This window comes from Salvelinus namaycush, chromosome 5, assembly GCF_016432855.1.
Source record: "Salvelinus namaycush isolate Seneca chromosome 5, SaNama_1.0, whole genome shotgun sequence".
Taxonomy (NCBI): Eukaryota; Metazoa; Chordata; class Actinopteri; order Salmoniformes; family Salmonidae; genus Salvelinus; species Salvelinus namaycush.
In genome coordinates this window covers 66,398,565-66,421,454 of record NC_052311.1, presented here as the reverse complement: position 1 = coordinate 66,421,454, position 22,890 = coordinate 66,398,565, and the positions used below count along the sequence as shown (strand labels likewise).

The 22,890-nt window shown below is 46.6% G+C and overlaps 1 protein-coding gene across 2 annotated transcripts in view; it reads left to right on the top strand.

Annotated features, from left to right (window-relative positions):
• The window catches only part of LOC120048774 (rho guanine nucleotide exchange factor 1-like), a 68,474-nt gene that overhangs the window by 18,741 nt on the left and 26,843 nt on the right, over positions 1-22,890 (top strand). For both annotated transcript variants that reach the window (XM_038994982.1, XM_038994981.1), the window contains exons 2-8: positions 3,323-3,409; positions 7,244-7,357; positions 7,895-7,993; positions 8,570-8,612; positions 8,739-8,844; positions 9,107-9,247; positions 12,113-12,142. In XM_038994982.1, coding sequence (XP_038850910.1) covers positions 3,323-3,409; positions 7,244-7,357; positions 7,895-7,993; positions 8,570-8,612; positions 8,739-8,844; positions 9,107-9,247; positions 12,113-12,142 — 620 coding nt within the window. The remainder of the gene's footprint in view (positions 1-3,322; positions 3,410-7,243; positions 7,358-7,894; positions 7,994-8,569; positions 8,613-8,738; positions 8,845-9,106; positions 9,248-12,112; positions 12,143-22,890) is intronic.

Sequence of the window (22,890 nt, the reverse complement as noted above, 5' to 3'; positions counted from 1 at the left end):
GGAGAGGAGCGTGGGAGGAGTAGCACAGCTGCCTCAGGAGCTCCAGGGCTCTCCTGCTCTTCTGGGCCACGTCCCAATAATGGCCTGAATAAACTTCCTCTCCTTGTCTCCTTTCCTCACCAAGTCACGTCCCAATAGTCTGTAATAGTTTCTCTCCTTTCCTCACTGTCAGAACAGCCCCATCCAGCCCTTTTCATGTATCGGGATGAGAAGGGAAGGGGACGAGAAGTCAAAGAGATGAGAAGGGGAAGAGACTGGTGTAGTCTGGTGCCATGCTGTGGAATGTTCAGTATGTCAGGAGAGGAGAGTAGAAGGGACCCTCTCAGATTTAAGCTATAGTATCCCAACACTGTCTGTAACAGCAGACTCCCCATGTTTGCACTGTAGTGGGGATACTACTTCATGTGACAGCATTTCATAGTTCCACCAGGCAGCAGTACGTTCAGCTCTGTGGTAGCCATTGTGATGTAACTGTACGGTTGGGTAAATGATGGGCTGCTGCAGCGGTGTTACTTTACATGCCACCTCGTTCCCAGGCTAATTGCACATAGCATTGGGCAGAAGTGTGTGTGCTGAACAAGGTTACTGTAAGTGCAGCCCAGGCATTGGTTGATTCAGGCTACTAACAGCGGTGGTCGGTATGTGTGGTACTGAGGGGAAGGTTTACCAACTGGTGTGTGGGATTATTTCACCCTACTTTGTGCATGTGTTTGTGCACGTTTGTGCATTCCACTCAGTTCCCTGGTTTACTTACCTCTACACGTGACCGTGAATGACCACATGTTCTCTCCTCCTCCAACTCCATTTTTCCATCTTTCTCGTTCTTGACCTCTAAAGCCTCTGAACTCATACCAGCAACACCACTTCTCCTTACAAGACAATGTGCTATTTTAGTCTCTGTCGCTTACCTAACCTCACTCTCAAACCCAACACACATTTGCTGCTATCGCACCTCAGTCATCTAGATACGCTGCACTTTTTCTACACAATGTGTTTTACACTTTCACAGGCCCACACCCACCCGCTCACATCCTCATTCACACACAGGCCTTTATTGCTGGTGTAGCGTATTCCATTCCTACAGTCTACAGATCTGCAAATACTGACGGTGTAACCTAGGGTCTAGGGGTAGAGTTCAAGGTTTGGGGTTGTTTCTGGACAGGCCTAGCCGTCACTGACTGTTGTGAGTTCTCACGGGGACCCATCTCCCTCGTAGCATTATTGGCTCAGGCTTAGTTAAACTTTGTTGAATGCTCAGCTGTAAACTGGGTTTTGGCAAGGCTTGTTCAACTGTTTCCCTTGGGTTAAAATATTTATGCCTCTCTCTAACTCCCTCCAAGCTACAATCCCAAATCTAAATGTTTCAGAGGAGCCTGGAGGAAGAGGAATTTGTGATTTGCAGAAAGCACCTTGATTCTACTTAATTAGTCAAACACTCCAGGATTTTAATGGCGCTAGATATTTAGCCATTCTCCAAAAATTGATTGGAGAATTCAAATTGGCCCCTTTATATTCTTGCAGTCAATTGCGTCAGTAATGACCTGTCGTGATAAGCAAGCAAAGGCCCTAACCAGAGTTTACCCCCACTCCCTAACCAGAGTTTACCCCCACTCCCTAACCAGAGTTTACCCCCACTCCCTAACCAGAGTTTACCCCCACTCCCTAACCAGAGTTTACCCCCTCCCTAACCAGGGTAAATAAAATCATGTTTAATTGTCACATACACAGGATAGGTGCAGTGAAATGCACCCCCCCCCCCCCCCCCCCAACTCCTTAACTTCTGAGTGATAGGAAACACGAGCACCACCACCAGTCAGCCTACACCCACAGATAGAACAATGAGGAAGATATTTCACCGGATGTATAAATTTGAAGCATCCACTTGGCGTTCCCACTCACCACCAAATATGGCAGTGAGAGGAAGCCCATTGGCCGGCAGTGGGAGAAGGTGGAACGAGATGGATTTTGGCCGACATTCTGCAAATTTTCTCAATGATGAAACATTTGATCTCAATACAGTTTTCTGTTCCCAAAACTATAATCTCTTGCGAACAGAGTGGACAAAGTTGTCTAGACTTTACCCTTTGCTAAAGTTTCAAAAATTGCATTGTTTAGAACAAGTGAAAAGGTGAATTGAGTTATTGCACACTGCACACTTCACAGTGTTCCGTAATGGAAATATGCAAATGTATGCTAGAACGAGCCAAAAGGATCTCGCTAGCTTGTGCTTGGCTCTGCCCTGCCCACCACCTTGCTTGTTCTGCCCACTATGACTCATTTGTTTCCATTTGAAACGACAGGCTGTGGTCTATCTTGGTTTAGTTTAATAAAATCTTTGCTACACCACTGCCACACACCAGTGGTTACTATGACAACTAGCTTGGTCGTGTCAGCTAATGACTGCTGTCTGAACACACATCTGATTTGGTCACTTGTAACTTGCTGTTTGGACAGTCAGTATTCTAAAATGGATTTGAGCATTAAGGCCTGCAGTGTGAACAAGGCTTTAGTAGTATGATTATGGGGTCCTATAGGCTAGGCCAGGGGTCGGCAACCCTGTTCCTGGAGTGCTGCAGGTCCTGCAGGATTTTGTCCCAACTAGGCACCACACCTGACCAACTGAGCTCATTGATCAGTTCAGTGATTGTCTAACATCAACACACCTGGTCTTCCAGGTCAGTTAAACCAAAACCATGAAGTGCCTGCGGCACTCCAGGACCAGGGTTGCCTACCCATGGGGTAGCCTATATATATATATTTCCTTCTTGACTGTAAGTGTGTGTGTGTGTGTGTGTGGTGGGTGAGGCCGAGGTCGGTGTGGGTTGACTTTCGTAGTGTCACTCAGCAGGTTGTGGTGGTGTCAGATGATGTAATGTCCTCTCTCTCTCTTTTCTGTCTCCTCATGGTGCCAAAACTCCACTTCGCAATTAATTGCCTGAATTGGTGCGATAATAGTAAATAGAACTATACGTTTATAACATTAATGTGCACCACAGTTTTGTAAATTGTCCCATTATCAATCACCCACATTAGCAAACTTATTTCATTTCAAACTTCACATTTCTCTAGTATAGGCTACTTATTGTAATGACGGATATGAGCAAAATGCCGGCGATAAGTGATCGGTATGGTCGGTGTCGATAATTTTCGGTTTATTGTCCCAGATCTACTCTGTCTGTAGGGGGGAGCGTTTGGGGCTCAGTGGTCTAACTGTGTCTCTGTCTGTAGGGGGGAGCGTTTGGGGCTCAGTGGTCTAACTGTGTCTCTGTCTGTAGGGGGGAGCGTTTGGGGCTCAGTGGTCTAACTGTGTCTCTGTCTGTAGGGGGGAGCGTTTGGGGCTCAGTGGTCTAACCCAGCCATGAGCATCATCGGGGCCGAGGATGAGGACTTTGAGAATGATCTGGACCCCGTGAGTAACTCCCTGATGACAATGAACTGTAGTGAACAATAGACTGAATGATCATATCTGTTCTGACCTTTCTCTCTGTCCCTCTCACATACTCCATTCTCTACCCTTCTCCTCATTCCCTGTCTCTCTGTCCCTCTGACATACTCCATTCTCTACCCTTCTCCTCCTCATGCCCTGTCTCTCTGTCCCTCTCACATACTCCATTCTCTACCCTTCTCCTCATTCCCTGTCTCTCTGTCCCTCTCACATACTCCATTCTCTACCCTTCTCCTCATTCCCTGTCTCTCTGTCCCTCTCACATACTCCATTCTCTACCCTTCTCCTCCTCATGCCCTGTCTCTCTGTCCCTCTCACATACTCCATTCTCTACCCGTCTCCTCATTCCCTGTCTCTCTGTCCCTCTCACATACTCCATTCTCTACCCTTCTCCTCCTCATTCCCTGTCTCTCTGTCCCTCTCACATACTCCATTCTCTACCCTTCTCCTCATGCCCTGTCTCTCTGTCCCTCTCACATACTCCATTCTCTACCCTTCTCCTCATGCCCTGTCTCTCTGTCCCTCTCACATACTCCATTCTCTACCCTTCTCCTCATGCCCTGTCTCTCTGTCCCTCTCACATACTCCATTCTCTACCCTTCTCCTCCTCATTCCCTGTCTCTCTGTCCCTCTCACATACTCCATTCTCTACCCTTCTCCTCATGCCCTGTCTCTCTGTCCCTCTCACAATACTCCATTCTCTACCCTTCTCCTCATTCCCTGTCTCTCTGTCCCTCTCACATACTCCATTCTCTACCCTTCTCCTCCTCATGCCCTGTCTCTCTGTCCCTCTCACAATACTCCATTCTCTACCCTTCTCCTCCTCATTCCCTGTCTCTCTGTCCTTCTCACATACTCCATTCTCTACCCTTCTCCTCATTCCCTGTCTCTCTGTCCCTCTCACAATACTCCATTCTCTACCCTTCTCCTCCTCATTCCCTGTCTCTCTGTCCTTCTCACATACTCCATTCTCTACCCTTCTCCTCCTCATTCCCTGTCTCTCTGTCCTTCTCACATACTCCATTCTCTACCCTTCTCCTCATTCCCTGTCTCTCTGTCCTTCTCACATACTCCATTCTCTACCCTTCTCCTCCTCATTCCCTGTCTCTCTGTCCTTCTCACATACTCCATTCTCTACCCTTCTCCTCCTCCTTCCCTGTCTATCTAATCTGTCCCTCTCACATACTCCATTCTCTACCCTTCTCCTCCTCATTCCCTGTCTCTCTGTCCTTCTCACATACTCCATTCTCTACCCTTCTCCTCATTCCCTGTCTCTCTGTCCTTCTCACATACTCCATTCTCTACCCTTCTCCTCCTCATTCCCTGTCTATCTAATCTGTCCCTCTCACATACTCCATTCTCTACCCTTCTCCTCCTCATGCCCTGTCTATCTGTCCCTCTCAGATACTCCATTCTCTACCCTTCTCCTCATTCCGTCTATCTAATCTGTCCCTCTCACAATACTCCATTCTCTACCCTTCTCCTCCTCATGCCCTGTCTATCTGTCCCTCTCAGATACTCCATTCTCTACCCTTCTCCTCATTCCGTCTATCTAATCTGTCCCTCTCACAATACTCCATTCTCTACCCTTCTCCTCCTCATTCCCTGTCTCTCTGTCCTTCTCACATACTCCATTCTCTACCCTTCTCCTCTTCATTCCCTGTCTCTCTGTCCTTCTCACATACTCCATTCTCTACCCTTCTCCTCCTCATTCCCTGTCTCTCTGTCCCTCTCACATACTCCATTCTCTACCCTTCTCCTCATTCCCTGTCTCTCTGTCCCTCTCACATACTCCATTCTCTACCCTTCTCCTCCTCATTCCCTGTCTCTCTGTCCTTCTCACATACTCCATTCTCTACCCTTCTCCTCTTCATTCCCTGTCTCTCTGTCCTTCTCACATACTCCATTCTCTACCCTTCTCCTCCTCATTCCCTGTCTCTCTGTCCCTCTCACATACTCCATTCTCTACCCTTCTCCTCATTCCCTGTCTCTCTGTCCTTCTCACATACTCCATTCTCTACCCTTCTCCTCCTCATTCCCTGTCTCTCTGTCCCTCTCACATACTCCATTCTCTACCCTTCTCCTCATTCCCTGTCTCTCTGTCCTTCTCACATACTCCATTCTCTACCCTTCTCCTCCTCATTCCCTGTCTCTCTGTCCCTCTCACATACTCCATTCTCTACCCTTCTCCTCTTCATTCCCTGTCTCTCTGTCCTTCTCACATACTCCATTCTCTACCCTTCTCCTCCTCATTCCCTGTCTCTCTGTCCCTCTCACATACTCCATTCTCTACCCTTCTCCTCATTCCCTGTCTCTCTGTCCTTCTCACATACTCCATTCTCTACCCTTCTCCTCTTCATTCCCTGTCTCTCTGTCCCTCTCAGATACTCCATTCTCTACCCTTCTCCTCATTCCGTCTATCTAATCTGTCCCTCTCACAATACTCCATTCTCTACCCTTCTCCTCCTCATGCCCTGTCTATCTGTCCCTCTCAGATACTCCATTCTCTACCCTTCTCCTCATTCCGTCTATCTAATCTGTCCCTCTCACAATACTCCATTCTCTACCCTTCTCCTCCTCATTCCCTGTCTCTCTGTCCTTCTCACATACTCCATTCTCTACCCTTCTCCTCTTCATTCCCTGTCTCTCTGTCCTTCTCACATACTCCATTCTCTACCCTTCTCCTCCTCATTCCCTGTCTCTCTGTCCCTCTCACATACTCCATTCTCTACCCTTCTCCTCATTCCCTGTCTCTCTGTCCCTCTCACATACTCCATTCTCTACCCTTCTCCTCCTCATTCCCTGTCTCTCTGTCCTTCTCACATACTCCATTCTCTACCCTTCTCCTCTTCATTCCCTGTCTCTCTGTCCTTCTCACATACTCCATTCTCTACCCTTCTCCTCCTCATTCCCTGTCTCTCTGTCCCTCTCACATACTCCATTCTCTACCCTTCTCCTCATTCCCTGTCTCTCTGTCCTTCTCACATACTCCATTCTCTACCCTTCTCCTCCTCATTCCCTGTCTCTCTGTCCCTCTCACATACTCCATTCTCTACCCTTCTCCTCATTCCCTGTCTCTCTGTCCTTCTCACATACTCCATTCTCTACCCTTCTCCTCCTCATTCCCTGTCTCTCTGTCCCTCTCACATACTCCATTCTCTACCCTTCTCCTCTTCATTCCCTGTCTCTCTGTCCTTCTCACATACTCCATTCTCTACCCTTCTCCTCCTCATTCCCTGTCTCTCTGTCCCTCTCACATACTCCATTCTCTACCCTTCTCCTCATTCCCTGTCTCTCTGTCCTTCTCACATACTCCATTCTCTACCCTTCTCCTCTTCATTCCCTGTCTCTCTGTCCCTCTCACATACTCCATTCTCTACCCTTCTCCTCATTCCCTGTCTCTCTGTCCCTCTCACATACTCCATTCTCTACCCTTCTCCTCCTCATTCCCTGTCTATCTGTCCCTCTCAGATACTCCATTCTCTACCCTTCTCCTCATTCCCTGTCTATCTAATCTGTCCCTCTCACAATACTCCATTCTCTACCCTTCTCCTCATTCCCTGTCTCTCTGTCCCTCTCACATACTCCATTCTCTACCCTTCTCCTCCTCATTCCCTCTGTATCTGTCCCTCTCACATACTCCATTCTCTACCCATCATTCCCTGTCCACCAATGTCCTTTATCTAATCAGTCCTTCACTCTGTACTGTCTCCTTCTTCCCTCCTCTATTCCTCACCTCTCCCTCAATATATCTACTGTTTCTAACCGCACCCCCCCCCCCCTCTCTGTCCATCCCAGACGGTGGATGACCACAGCAGTCACTTCACCAGTATAGAGCTAGTGAAGAGCCGGCCAACCCACCTGCTGGTCTTCCTTCAGCACGTCATCCTGCAGTTCGACTGTTCCTCCCTGGTGAGAACTACAGTGTGTGTGTGTGTGTGTGTGTGTGTGTGTGTGTATGGTGATGTATTGTCTGGTGTGTGTGTGTGGGTGTTTATGTCCATGTTAGTGTGTGATGAGTGTCTGTCTGCTCCATGTGTACCTCTGTTTCTGTGTATCTCCAGTGATATTAAGCATGCCTGTCTCTCCCTTTTATTCTGCATGCAGACACCGTGATCCACCCAGGTACTGTTACCCCTCCACAGCCCAGACAGCCTCCCTCTCCTCACCCCTCTCCCAAACCCCCTACCTCCCCCTGCCTGTCCCTGAAGCTAGCGATGCACCTGTATTTGAATAGACACCAGACTGTCCTCCACCGACCATACCGATCACTTATCTGTCCTCCACAGTGTCACAATATGCTGTAGAAAGTCTACATACGCCTGCGTAAATGACCTCCTAATAGTGTTATCGAAAATGGTTTGTGTGTGGTACTCACATCTTCTAGCTCCCTTCCTAATTGTTCTCTCTTTCTCGTTTTCTCTCTCTCTCCCTTCCTCCCCCTCTCAGTTGTGTTACCTCCATGCTGACCTCTTCAAGTACCTCAGTACCAAAGAGACCAAGAAGCAGTTTGTGGAGTTCTACAACAGCTTCCTGGACAAGGGCGCTGTAAGTGCAAGAAACACAGGGAGCTAAGAAGCGACTGTAGAGCCAAGAGCCAGATGGCACCTCACTGTTCTGTTCCGTACTTAGTACCTATTCTGTACCGTACTTCCTCTGGTTTCTTGCTACTGGCCATTTGTCCGGCTGTACCCTCTATACCCCTCTTCCTCTCACCCTGTGTGTCTCCCCCTCTCCCTCTACTCAGTGTGTCACACTTTCTCACGCTGACAAACTACTTCCTGTTCGGGTCGTGGGAATGACCTTTGGGAAAAATGGCTATTTCTATTGCTCTTTTTCTGTTTTACACTCCCTCTCTATTCTAAAAGGATACGTTTAGTGAAAGTTCATTGGAACATTCAGAGGTAGAGAGAGACTCATGGAGTAGAAATTGTACTTCTGTTTTCTAATTTTCCTCTTGCCTGCATAAAAAAAAGAAGGTTTTCAAGTGACATCTGCTGGTGACTGTGGTGTACTGCATTGTTTGAGATTTCTATACAAATTGTGTCGTAGTGTGTGTCAGTGTGATGCATATTATCATTATGTCAAATGAAATGTTCTCTCTCTCCTCTTCAACCCACACAGATTCTCAGAGTGCAAATCCCTCACAATGTATCGTTTGAGTTGGGTAAGCCCTACTACGATCGTTCTCTTATCATTGTAGATAATGTAGCCGTCACACTGCTATTCCACCACTGGTCTACTCAGCATTATCTGGATAAAGCATGGTGTTTATGTAATCTCTCTGTCTCAGACCGTACCAGACCAGACCTGCTCAGTGAGGAGCAGCAGAGGAAGTTTGTCCAGGATGTCCAGTTGGCTCAGGCCCCAGAGGTGCTGCGACAGCTGGAAGACTTTAGGTGACACACCCACATCCATAGAACCAGCAGTGACCTCGTCAAAATCAGCCATATCTATGGAACCAGTGAAACAGCACCTATTGACTCACCAGTGATAACATTGGGTTAAAATAGTTTCTGCCCTAAACACAAACTCTCTTGTTGATCCCCATACATACGTGTGTACCAACTAGCCCTCAGCGATAATGTCAGACTGATGACAGTTATACAGTGTGAGATGTACATAGTTAAAGGGATACTTCCTGTTGTGCCTCCCTCTCAGGCAGAAGAGGATGATGGGTATGACCCCTAACGCGGCAGAGCTGCTGGAGGTGGAGTCTCACTACCCCACCGATCGTATCCCCATGGAGATGAAGGAGAAGGCCGTGGCAGAGACCCTGCTGGACAAAATGTCTGAGATCCAGTGAGTAGACGGCTGGGGTGGATTATTGACTATCATAATGCAGTACTACATAGCGTGTAGATTTTATGTAACTTCATAGATAAAGGTACAGTCTAATTAGCCAAGTTAAACCTCCCATGGCTTTGTTTGGGGGCAAGTTTAATTTGAATTCAATTAAATACTTTTTAGTATCATCATGACATCACGGGCCTCTAGACATCACAGTTCCAGTCCCTCAGCGGGCATTTCTAGAATATGGTGCAGAAATACACACATTGACACAACCAGTTCAACACACAGGGACCACTAGGGGGATAGATGGATGATTAAAGACATGGAGGAGAGAGAGTGATTTGGGGTGAAAAGAAAGAGAGACAACAGTGATTGGAACAGAGAGGGTGAAAGGGAGAAGGAGGAGAGGAAGCAGAGGGAGAAGGATAGAGTCAGCAGTGCCACGTTGGCAGGAAGGCTCTCCCCTGGCATGCTGCCAACAGGAGGGAGGGGGAGGATGGAGAGTAGGGGCAGTGCAGTGTTATTGATGCAGTCCGGCCGCCGGACACAGAGAGAGTGTAGGGGGAAGTTCATCTATCTCTGACCCAGTAGCCAGACACAATGAATTAACACTGGAACAAGTGAGGAGGAGAGCAGGAGACAAGCTCTTTAACCTGTAGTGTGAAGAGAGAGGATGAATGAGTGACTATAAGAGAGAGACCAACAAAGGGAAAAGGGATATGCCCAATGCATAAGTCCCTTTTCTCTGGTTACTACTGTATTGTCAGTGGAGGAAGTATGAAAAGCTTGTCAGCAGGCAGTGTCAAACACATCATAAAGCAGCTTCCCACCGGCTCTGTTACTGACACAATCAACTCTCTCTGTTACTGACTCACAATCAACTCTCTCTGTTACTGACTCACAATCAACTCTCTCTGTTACTGACTCACAATCAACTCTCTCTGTTACTGACTCACAATCAACTCTCTCTGTTACTGACTCACAATCAACTCTCTCTGTTACTGACTCACAATCAACTCTCTCTGTTACTGACTCACAATCAACTCTCCCTGTTACTCACTCACAATCAACTCTCTCTGTTACTGACACAATCAACTCTCTCTGTTACTGACTCACAATCAACTCTCTCTGTTACTGACTCACAATCAACTCTCTCTGTTACTGACTCACAATCAACTCTCTCTGTTACTGACTCACAATCAACTCTCTCTGTTACTGACTCACAATCAACTCTCTCTGTTACTGACTCACAATCAACTCTCTCTGTTACTGACTCACAATCAACTCACTCACAATCAACTCTCTCTGTTACTCACTCACAATCAACTCTCTCTGTTACTGACTCACTCACAATCAACTCTCTCTGTTACTGACTCACTCACAATCAACTCTCTCTGTTACTCACTCACAATCAACTCTCTCTGTTACTCACTCACAATCAACTCTCTCTGTTACTCACTCACAATCAACTCTCTCTGTTACTCACTCACAATCAACTCTCTCTGTTACTCACTCACAATCAACTCTCTGTTACTCACTCACAATCAACTCTCTCTGTTACTCACTCACAATCAACTCTCTCTGTTACTGACTCACAATCAACTCACTCACAATCAACTCTCTCTGTTACTCACTCACAATCAACTCTCTCTGTTACTGACTCACAATCAACTCTCTCTGTTACTGACTCACAATCAACTCTCTCTGTTACTGACTCACAATCAACTCTCTCTGTTACTGACTCACAATCAACTCTCTCTGTTACTGACTCACAATCAACTCACTCACAATCAACTCTCTCTGTTACTCACTCACAATCAACTCTCTCTGTTACTGACTCACAATCAACTCTCTCTGTTACTGACTCACAATCAACTCTCTCTGTTACTGACTCACAATCAACTCTCTCTGTTACTGACTCACAATCAACTCTCTCTGTTACTGACTCACAATCAACTCTCTCTGTTACTCACTCACAATCAACTCTCTCTGTTACTGACTCACAATCAACTCTCTCTGTTACTGACTACAACAGAGTTATTCATTTTTTCTGCCCATTTAGATTCACTTACACCATCCTCTGCTCTCCTCCACAATCCCACACTCGCCCTCGTTCAGCTGCTACCCGTCTCTCCCCCTCTCTCCGCCACAACATGGTGATCTCACCTCCTCTGTTTCCCATTGGTCAGTCAGTGGAATGAAGGGATGGGCTTGGCGTCCTGATTGGCTTGGGGAATCCCGAGGAAACCCCTCCCTTTATGTTAATAGAAAAGAAAAACAGTAGGATCTCATTTCCATATTCTTGCCTGCTAGTTGCATCAGACTAAAACACAGTTAAATAGTAATTTCCACTGTCCTGGAGCATTGTTTGATTTTTCCGCCCACCCTGCAGACAACTCCCAGAGAGCAGCTGTGCCTTGACTTCACACGTATCTTTTGCAGATAGTTAGACAGCTGATACCTTGCCTTGTGCAGAAAAGCAGATTGGATAGATTTGTACAGATTAGATTTTTGCAGTGTTTTAGTTTAAAAACAATTGTCAATAGTTTCTTGTGCATTGTTTTGGGTGCAGCTTTTAATGCATCTCTCATTGTTTTAGACCTTGTTTTATTATGTCCCTTTTTTTGTTGGAAAGATCAGAATATGTTCAGTAGCCTCTGCTCTGAACACAATATCACTGCAGTCAGATTTGAGTTGGATCAGGAGAAACTTAGTCACTTCAGATTCCACCGTCCCAAAACAGAGTTAAGAATAGGTTGAGAAAGAGCGTTGGAAAATGCCACTTAATCGACTCCGCCGGTAAGTCTACAGACTTGACAATGTCTGCACTTATCTTTCTATCTCTTTAATATCTATTCATCTCCTCTCTTTCAGTCCCTCCATCGTCGCAGACGAGGAGAAATGGTGAGTTCTGTGTTTCACGGTGCTGTGTGTGTCTGAACCACTTCTGTCAATGTGTGAATGCATGCTAGACATGCTTTGTCCAGCTCCCTGCTTAGATTCATTGATGTTTTAAAGTCCATACATACATGCCTTATATTTATTTGACCTTCCTCCTCAATTAGTTTGTTTTGCTCTATAGTTGTATTTTGTGCAGACTTCAGTACTGTAGGTGTACGTTGTGCAGACTTCAGTACTGTAGGTGAACGTTGTGTAGACTTCAGTACTGTAGGTGAACGTTGTGCAGACTTCAGTACTGTAGGTGTACGTTGTGCAGACTTCAGTACTGTAGGTGAACGTTGTGCAGACTTCAGTACTGTAGGTGTACGTTGTGCAGACTTCAGTACTGTAGGTGAAGGTTGTGCAGACTTCAGTACTGTAGGTGAACGTTGTGCAGACTTCAGTACTGTAGGTGTACGTTGTGCAGACTTCAGTACTGTAGGTGAACGTTGTGCAGACTTCAGTACTGTAGGTGAACGTTGTGTAGACTTCAGTACTGTAGGTGTACGTTGTGTAGACTTCAGTACTGTAGGTGAACGTTGTGCAGACTTCAGTACTGTAGGTGAACGTTGCGCAGACTTCAGTACTGTAGGTGTACGTTGTGTAGACTTCAGTACTGTAGGTGAACGTTGTGTAGACTTCAGTACTGTAGGTGAACGTTGTGCAGACTTCAGTACTGTAGGTGAACGTTGTGCAGACTTCAGTACTGTAGGTGAACGTTGTGCAGACTTCAGTACTGTAGGTGAACGTTGTGCAGACTTCAGTACTGTAGGTGAACGTTGTGTAGACTTCAGTACTGTAGGTGAACGTTGTGCAGACTTCAGTACTGTAGGTGTACGTTGTGCAGACTTCAGTACTGTAGGTGAACGTTGTGCAGACTTCAGTACTGTAGGTGTACGTTGTGCAGACTTCAGTACTGTAGGTGTACGTTGTGCAGACTTCAGTACTGTAGGTGTACGTTGTGCAGACTTCAGTACTGTAGGTGTACGTTGTGTAGACTTCAGTACTGTAGGTGTACGTTGTGCAGACTTCAGTACTGTAGGTGTACGTTGTGTAGACTTCAGTACTGTAGGTGAACGTTGTGTAGACTTCAGTACTGTAGGTGTACGTTGTGCAGACTTCAGTACTGTAGGTGAACGTTGCGCAGACTTCAGTACTGTAGGTGAACGTTGTGCAGACTTCAGTACTGTAGGTGAACGTTGCGCAGACTTCAGTACTGTAGGTGAACGTTGTGCAGACTTCAGTACTGTAGGTGTACGTTGTGCAGACTTCAGTACTGTAGGTGTACGTTGTGTAGACTTCAGTACTGTAGGTGAACGTTGTGCAGACTTCAGTACTGTAGGTGTACGTTGTGCAGACTTCAGTACTGTAGGTGTACGTTGTGCAGACTTCAGTACTGTAGGTGTACGTTGTGCAGACTTCAGTACTGTAGGTGAACGTTGTGCAGACTTCAGTACTGTAGGTGTACGTTGCGTAGACTTCAGTACTGTAGGTGAACGTTGTGCAGACTTCAGTACTGTAGGTGTACGTTGTGCAGACTTCAGTACTGTAGGTGTACGTTGTGCAGACTTCAGTACTGTAGGTGAACGTTGTGCAGACTTCAGTACTGTAGGTGAACGTTGTGCAGACTTCAGTACTGTAGGTGAACGTTGTGTAGACTTCAGTACTGTAGGTGAACGTTGTGCAGACTTCAGTACTGTAGGTGTACGTTGTGCAGACTTCAGTACTGTAGGTGAACGTTGTGTAGACTTCAGTACTGTAGGTGAACGTTGTGCAGACTTCAGTACTGTAGGTGTACGTTGTGCAGACTTCAGTACTGTAGGTGAACGTTGTGTAGACTTCAGTACTGTAGGTGAACGTTGTGTAGACTTCAGTACTGTAGGTGTACGTTGTGCAGACTTCAGTACTGTAGGTGAACGTTGTGTAGACTTCAGTACTGTAGGTGAACGTTGTGTAGACTTCAGTACTGTAGGTGAACGTTGTGCAGACTTCAGTACTGTAGGTGAACGTTGTGCAGACTTCAGTACTGTAGGTGAACGTTGTGTAGACTTCAGTACTGTAGGTGAACGTTGTGCAGACTTCAGTACTGTAGGTGTACGTTGTGCAGACTTCAGTACTGTAGGTGTACGTTGTGCAGACTTCAGTACTGTAGGTGTACGTTGCGCAGACTTCAGTACTGTAGGTGTACGTTGCGTAGACTTCAGTACTGTAGGTGAACGTTGCGCAGACTTCAGTACTGTAGGTGTACGTTGCGCAGACTTCAGTACTGTAGGTGTACGTTGCGCAGACTTCAGTACTGTAGGTGAACGTTGCGCAGACTTCAGTACTGTAGGTGAACGTTGCGCAGACTTCAGTACTGTAGGTGAACGTTGCGCAGACTTCAGTACTGTAGGTGAACGTTGCGCAGACTTCAGTACTGTAGGTGTACGTTGCGCAGACTTCAGTACTGTAGGTGTACGTTGCGTAGACTTCAGTACTGTAGGTGAACGTTGCGCAGACTTCAGTACTGTAGGTGTACGTTGCGCAGACTTCAGTACTGTAGGTGAACGTTGCGCAGACTTCAGTACTGTAGGTGAACGTTGCGCAGACTTCAGTACTGTAGGTGAACGTTGCGCAGACTTCAGTACTGTAGGTGAACGTTGTGCAGACTTCAGTACTGTAGGTGAACGTTGTGCAGACTTCAGTACTGTAGGTGAACGTTGTGCAGACTTCAGTACTGTAGGTGAACGTTGTGCAGACTTCAGTACTGTAGGTGAACGTTGTGCAGACTTCAGTACTGTAGGTGAACGTTGTGTAGACTTCAGTACTGTAGGTGAACGTTGTGTAGACTTCAGTACTGTAGGTGTACGTTGTGCAGACTTCAGTACTGTAGGTGTACGTTGTACAGACTTCAGTACTGTAGGTGTACGTTGTGCAGACTTCTTCAGTACTGTAGGTGAACGTTGCGCAGACTTCAGTACTGTAGGTGTACGTTGTGTAGACTTCAGTACTGTAGGTGTATGCTGTGCAGACTTCAGTACTGTAGGTGAACGTTGTGCAGACTTCAGTACTGTAGGTGTACGTTGTGCAGACTTCAGTACTGTAGGTGAACGTTGTGCAGACTTCAGTACTGTAGGTGTACGTTGCGTAGACTTCAGTACTGTAGGTGAACGTTGTGCAGACTTCAGTACTGTAGGTGAACGTTGTGCAGACTTCAGTACTGTAGGTGTACGTTGTGCAGACTTCAGTACTGTAGGTGAACGTTGTGTAGACTTCAGTACTGTAGGTGAACGTTGTGTAGACTTCAGTACTGTAGGTGAACGTTGTGTAGACTTCAGTACTGTAGGTGTACGTTGTGCAGACTTCAGTACTGTAGGTGAACGTTGTGTAGACTTCAGTACTGTAGGTGAACGTTGTGTAGACTTCAGTACTGTAGGTGTACGTTGTGCAGACTTCAGTACTGTAGGTGTACGTTGTGCAGACTTCAGTACTGTAGGTGAACGTTGTGTAGACTTCAGTACTGTAGGTGAACGTTGTGCAGACTTCAGTACTGTAGGTGAACGTTGTGTAGACTTCAGTACTGTAGGTGAACGTTGTGTAGACTTCAGTACTGTAGGTGAACGTTGTGTAGACTTCAGTACTGTAGGTGAACGTTGTGCAGACTTCAGTACTGTAGGTGAACGTTGTGTAGACTTCAGTACTGTAGGTGAACGTTGTGTAGACTTCAGTACTGTAGGTGTACGTTGTGCAGACTTCAGTACTGTAGGTGTACGTTGTGCAGACTTCAGTACTGTAGGTGTACGTTGTGCAGACTTCAGTACTGTAGGTGTACGTTGTGTAGACTTCAGTACTGTAGGTGTACGTTGTGCAGACTTCAGTACTGTAGGTGTACGTTGTGTAGACTTCAGTACTGTAGGTGAACGTTGTGTAGACTTCAGTACTGTAGGTGTACGTTGCGCAGACTTCAGTACTGTAGGTGAACGTTGCGCAGACTTCAGTACTGTAGGTGAACGTTGCGCAGACTTCAGTACTGTAGGTGTACGTTGCGCAGACTTCAGTACTGTAGGTGTACGTTGTGTAGACTTCAGTACTGTAGGTGAACGCTGCGCAGACTTCAGTACTGTAGGTGTAAGTTGCGCAGACTTCAGTACTGTAGGTGAACGTTGCGCAGACTTCAGTACTGTAGGTGAACGTTGCGCAGACTTCAGTACTGTAGGTGAACGTTGCGCAGACTTCAGTACTATAGGTGAACGTTGCGCAGACTTCAGTACTGTAGGTGAACGTTGTGCAGACTTCAGTACTGTAGGTGAACGTTGTGCAGACTTCAGTACTGTAGGTGAACGTTGTGCAGACTTCAGTACTGTAGGTGAACGTTGTGCAGACTTCAGTACTGTAGGTGAACGTTGTGTAGACTTCAGTATTGTAGGTGAACGTTGTGTAGACTTCAGTACTGTAGGTGAACGTTGTGTAGACTTCAGTACTGTAGGTGTACGTTGTGCAGACTTCAGTACTGTAGGTGTACGTTGCGCAGACTTCTTCAGTACTGTAGGTGAACGTTGCGCAGACTTCAGTACTGTAGGTGTACGTTGTGTAGACTTCAGTACTGTAGGTGTATGCTGTGCAGACTTCAGTACTGTAGGTGAACGTTGTGCAGACTTCAGTACTGTAGGTGTACGTTGTGCAGACTTCAGTACTGTAGGTGAATGTTGTGCAGACTTCAGTACTGTAGGTGTACGTTGCGTAGACTTCAGTACTGTAGGTGAACGTTGTGCAGACTTCAGTACTGTAGGTGTACGTTGTGCAGACTTCAGTACTGTAGGTGAACGTTGTGCAGACTTCAGTACTGTAGGTGAACGTTGTGTAGACTTCAGTACTGTAGGTGAACGTTGTGTAGACTTCAGTACTGTAGGTGTACGTTGTGCAGACTTCAGTACTGTAGGTGAACGTTGTGTAGACTTCAGTACTGTAGGTGAACGTTGTGTAGACTTCAGTACTGTAGGTGTACGTTGTGCAGACTTCAGTACTGTAGGTGAACGTTGTGTAGACTTCAGTACTGTAGGTGAACAGTGCGCAGACTTCAGTACTGTAGGTGAACGTTGCGCAGACTTCAGTACTGTAGGTGAACGTTGCGCAGACTTCAGTACTGTAGGTGAACGTTGCGTAGACTTCAGTACTGTAGGTGTACGTTGTGTAGACTTCAGTACTGTAGGTGTACGTTGTGCAGACTTCAGTACTGTAGGTGTACGTTGTGTAGACTTCAGTACTGTAGGTGAACGTTGTGTAGACTTCAGTACTGTAGGTGTACGTTGTGCAGACTTCAGTACTGTAGGTGAACGTTGCGCAGACTTCAGTACTGTAGGTGAACAGTGCGCAGACTTCAGTACTGTAGGTGAACGTTGCGCAGACTTCAGTACTGCAGGTGAACGTTGAGCAGACTTCAGTACTGTAGGTGAACGTTGTGCAGACTTCAGTACTGTAGGTGAACGTTGTGCAGACTTCAGTACTGTAGGTGAACGTTGTGCAGACTTCAGTACTGTAGGTGTACTTTGTGTAGACTTCAGTACTGTAGGTGAACGTTGTGTAGACTTCAGTACTGTAGGTGTACGTTGTGTAGACTTCAGTACTGTAGGTGAACGTTGTGTAGACTTCAGTACTGCAGGTGAACGTTGTGCAGACTTCAGTACTGTAGGTGAACGTTGTGCAGACTTCAGTACTGTAGGTGTACGTTGTGCAGACTTCAGTACTGTAGGTGTACGTTGTGCAGACTTCAGTACTGTAGGTGAACGTTGTGCAGACTTCAGTACTGTAGGTGTACGTTGTGCAGACTTCAGTACTGTAGGTGTACGTTGTGCAGACTTCAGTACTGTAGGTGTACGTTGTGCAGACTTCAGTACTGTAGGTGAACGTTGTGCAGACTTCAGTACTGTAGGTGAACGTTGTGCAGACTTCAGTACTGTAGGTGAACGTTGTGCAGACTTCAGTACTGTAGGTGTACGTTGTGCAGACTTCAGTACTGCAGGTGAACGTTGTGCAGACTTCAGTACTGTAGGTGAACGTTGTGCAGACTTCAGTACTGTAGGTGTACGTTGTGCAGACTTCAGTACTGTAGGTGTACGTTGTGCAGACTTCAGTACTGTAGGTGAACGCTGTGCAGACTTCAGTACTGTAGGTGTACGTTGTGCAGACTTCAGTACTGTAGGTGTACTTTGCGCAGACTTCAGTACTGTAGGTGTACGTTGCGCAGACTTCAGTACTGTAGGTGAACGTTGTGCAGACTTCAGTACTGTAGGTGTACGTTGTGCAGACTTCAGTACTGTAGGTGTACGTTGTGCAGACTTCAATACTGTAGGTGTACGTTGTGCAGACTTCAATACTGTAGGTGAACGTTGTGCAGACTTCAGTACTGTAGGTGTACGTTGCGCAGACTTCAGTACTGTAGGTGTACGTTGCGTAGACTTCAGTACTGTAGGTGAACGTTGCGCAGACTTCAGTACTGTAGGTGAACGTTGCGCAGACTTCAGTACTGTAGGTGTACTTTGCGCAGACTTCAGTACTGTAGGTGTACGTTGCGCAGACTTCAGTACTGTAGGTGAACGTTGCGCAGACTTCAGTACTGTAGGTGAACGTTGCGCAGACTTCAGTACTGTAGGTGAACGTTGCGCAGACTTCAGTACTGTAGGTGAACAGTGCGCAGACTTCAGTACTGTAGGTGAACAGTGCGCAGACTTCAGTACTGTAGGTGAACGTTGCGCAGACTTCAGTACTGTAGGTGAACGTTGAGCAGACTTCAGTACTGTAGGTGAACGTTGAGCAGACTTCAGTACTGTAGGTGAACGTTGTGCAGACTTCAGTACTGTAGGTGAACGTTGTGCAGACTTCAGTACTGTAGGTGTACTTTGTGTAGACTTCAGTACTGTAGGTGAACGTTGTGCAGACTTCAGTACTGTAGGTGTACTTTGTGTAGACTTCAGTACTGTAGGTGAACGTTGTGCAGACTTCAGTACTGTAGGTGAACGTTGTGCAGACTTCAGTACTGTAGGTGAACGTTGTGCAGACTTCAGTACTGTAGGTGTACGTTGTGCAGACTTCAGTACTGTAGGTGTACGTTGTGCAGACTTCAGTACTGTAGGTGAACGTTGTGTAGACTTCAGTACTGTAGGTGAACGTTGTGTAGACTTCAGTACTGTAGGTGTATGTTGTGCAGACTTCAGTACTGTAGGTGAACGTTGTGTAGACTTCAGTACTGTAGGTGAACAGTGCGCAGACTTCAGTACTGTAGGTGAACGTTGCGCAGACTTCAGTACTGTAGGTGAACGTTGCGCAGACTTCAGTACTGTAGGTGAACGTTGCGTAGACTTCAGTACTGTAGGTGTACGTTGTGTAGACTTCAGTACTGTAGGTGTACGTTGTGCAGACTTCAGTACTGTAGGTGTACGTTGTGTAGACTTCAGTACTGTAGGTGAACGTTGTGTAGACTTCAGTACTGTAGGTGTACGTTGTGCAGACTTCAGTACTGTAGGTGAACGTTGCGCAGACTTCAGTACTGTAGGTGAACAGTGCGCAGACTTCAGTACTGTAGGTGAACGTTGCGCAGACTTCAGTACTGCAGGTGAACGTTGAGCAGACTTCAGTACTGTAGGTGAACGTTGTGCAGACTTCAGTACTGTAGGTGAACGTTGTGCAGACTTCAGTACTGTAGGTGAACGTTGTGCAGACTTCAGTACTGTAGGTGTACTTTGTGTAGACTTCAGTACTGTAGGTGAACGTTGTGTAGACTTCAGTACTGTAGGTGTACGTTGTGTAGACTTCAGTACTGTAGGTGAACGTTGTGTAGACTTCAGTACTGCAGGTGAACGTTGTGCAGACTTCAGTACTGTAGGTGAACGTTGTGCAGACTTCAGTACTGTAGGTGTACGTTGTGCAGACTTCAGTACTGTAGGTGTACGTTGTGCAGACTTCAGTACTGTAGGTGAACGTTGTGCAGACTTCAGTACTGTAGGTGTACGTTGTGCAGACTTCAGTACTGTAGGTGTACGTTGTGCAGACTTCAGTACTGTAGGTGTACGTTGTGCAGACTTCAGTACTGTAGGTGAACGTTGTGCAGACTTCAGTACTGTAGGTGAACGTTGTGCAGACTTCAGTACTGCAGGTGAACGTCGTGCAGACTTCAGTACTGCAGGTGTACGTCGTGCAGACTTCAGTACTGCAGGTGAACGTCGTGCAGACTTCAGTACTGTAGGTGAACGTTGTGCAGACTTCAGTACTGTAGGTGTACGTTGTGCAGACTTCAGTACTGTAGGTGTACGTTGTGCAGACTTCAGTACTGTAGGTGAACGCTGTGCAGACTTCAGTACTGTAGGTGTACGTTGTGCAGACTTCAGTACTGTAGGTGTACGTTGTGCAGACTTCAGTACTGTAGGTGTACGTTGTGCAGACTTCAGTACTGTAGGTGAACGTTGTGCAGACTTCAGTACTGTAGGTGAACGTTGTGCAGACTTCAGTACTGTAGGTGAACGTTGTGCAGACTTCAGTACTGTAGGTGTACGTTGTGCAGACTTCAGTACTGTAGGTGTACGTTGTGCAGACTTCAATACTGTAGGTGTACGTTGTGCAGACTTCAATACTGTAGGTGAACGTTGTGCAGACTTCAGTACTGTAGGTGTACGTTGCGCAGACTTCAGTACTGTAGGTGTACGTTGCGTAGACTTCAGTACTGTAGGTGAACGTTGCGCAGACTTCAGTACTGTAGGTGAACGTTGCGCAGACTTCAGTACTGTAGGTGTACTTTGTGCAGACTTCAGTACTGTAGGTGAACGTTGTGCAGACTTCAGTACTGTAGGTGTACTTTGTGTAGACTTCAGTACTGTAGGTGAACGTTGTGCAGACTTCAGTACTGTAGGTGAACGTTGTGCAGACTTCAGTACTGTAGGTGTACGTTGTGCAGACTTCAGTACTGTAGGTGTACGTTGTGCAGACTTCAGTACTGTAGGTGAACGTTGTGTAGACTTCAGTACTGTAGGTGAACGTTGTGTAGACTTCAGTACTGTAGGTGTACGTTGTGCAGACTTCAGTACTGTAGGTGAACGTTGCGCAGACTTCAGTACTGTAGGTGAACAGTGCGCAGACTTCAGTACTGTAGGTGAACGTTGCGCAGACTTCAGTACTGTAGGTGAACGTTGCGCAGACTTCAGTACTGTAGGTGAACGTTGCGTAGACTTCAGTACTGTAGGTGTACGTTGTGTAGACTTCAGTACTGTAGGTGTACGTTGTGCAGACTTCAGTACTGTAGGTGTACGTTGTGTAGACTTCAGTACTGTAGGTGAACGTTGTGTAGACTTCAGTACTGTAGGTGTACGTTGTGCAGACTTCAGTACTGTAGGTGAACGTTGCGCAGACTTCAGTACTGTAGGTGAACAGTGCGCAGACTTCAGTACTGTAGGTGAACGTTGCGCAGACTTCAGTACTGCAGGTGAACGTTGAGCAGACTTCAGTACTGTAGGTGAACGTTGTGCAGACTTCAGTACTGTAGGTGAACGTTGTGCAGACTTCAGTACTGTAGGTGAACGTTGTGCAGACTTCAGTACTGTAGGTGTACTTTGTGTAGACTTCAGTACTGTAGGTGAACGTTGTGTAGACTTCAGTACTGTAGGTGTACGTTGTGTAGACTTCAGTACTGTAGGTGAACGTTGTGTAGACTTCAGTACTGCAGGTGAACGTTGTGCAGACTTCAGTACTGTAGGTGAACGTTGTGCAGACTTCAGTACTGTAGGTGTACGTTGTGCAGACTTCAGTACTGTAGGTGTACGTTGTGCAGACTTCAGTACTGTAGGTGAACGTTGTGCAGACTTCAGTACTGTAGGTGTACGTTGTGCAGACTTCAGTACTGTAGGTGTACGTTGTGCAGACTTCAGTACTGTAGGTGTACGTTGTGCAGACTTCAGTACTGTAGGTGAACGTTGTGCAGACTTCAGTACTGTAGGTGAACGTTGTGCAGACTTCAGTACTGTAGGTGAACGTTGTGCAGACTTCAGTACTGCAGGTGTACGTTGTGCAGACTTCAGTACTGCAGGTGAACGTTGTGCAGACTTCAGTACTGTAGGTGAACGTTGTGCAGACTTCAGTACTGTAGGTGTACGTTGTGCAGACTTCAGTACTGTAGGTGTACGTTGTGCAGACTTCAGTACTGTAGGTGAACGCTGTGCAGACTTCAGTACTGTAGGTGTACGTTGTGCAGACTTCAGTACTGTAGGTGTACGTTGTGCAGACTTCAGTACTGTAGGTGTACGTTGTGCAGACTTCAGTACTGTAGGTGAACGTTGTGCAGACTTCAGTACTGTAGGTGAACGTTGTGCAGACTTCAGTACTGTAGGTGAACGTTGTGCAGACTTCAGTACTGTAGGTGTACGTTGTGCAGACTTCAGTACTGTAGGTGTACGTTGTGCAGACTTCAATACTGTAGGTGTACGTTGTGCAGACTTCAATACTGTAGGTGAACGTTGTGCAGACTTCAGTACTGTAGGTGTACGTTGCGCAGACTTCAGTACTGTAGTGTACGTGTGCGAGACTTCAGTTACTGAGGTGACGTTGCGCAGACTTCAGTAATGTAGGTGAAGCTTGCGCAGACTTCAGTATAGGTAGCGGGTAACTTGTGCAGACTTAGTACTGTAGGTGAACGTGTGCAGACTTCAGTACTGTAGGTGTACGTTGTGCAGACTTCAAGTACTGTGGTTGTA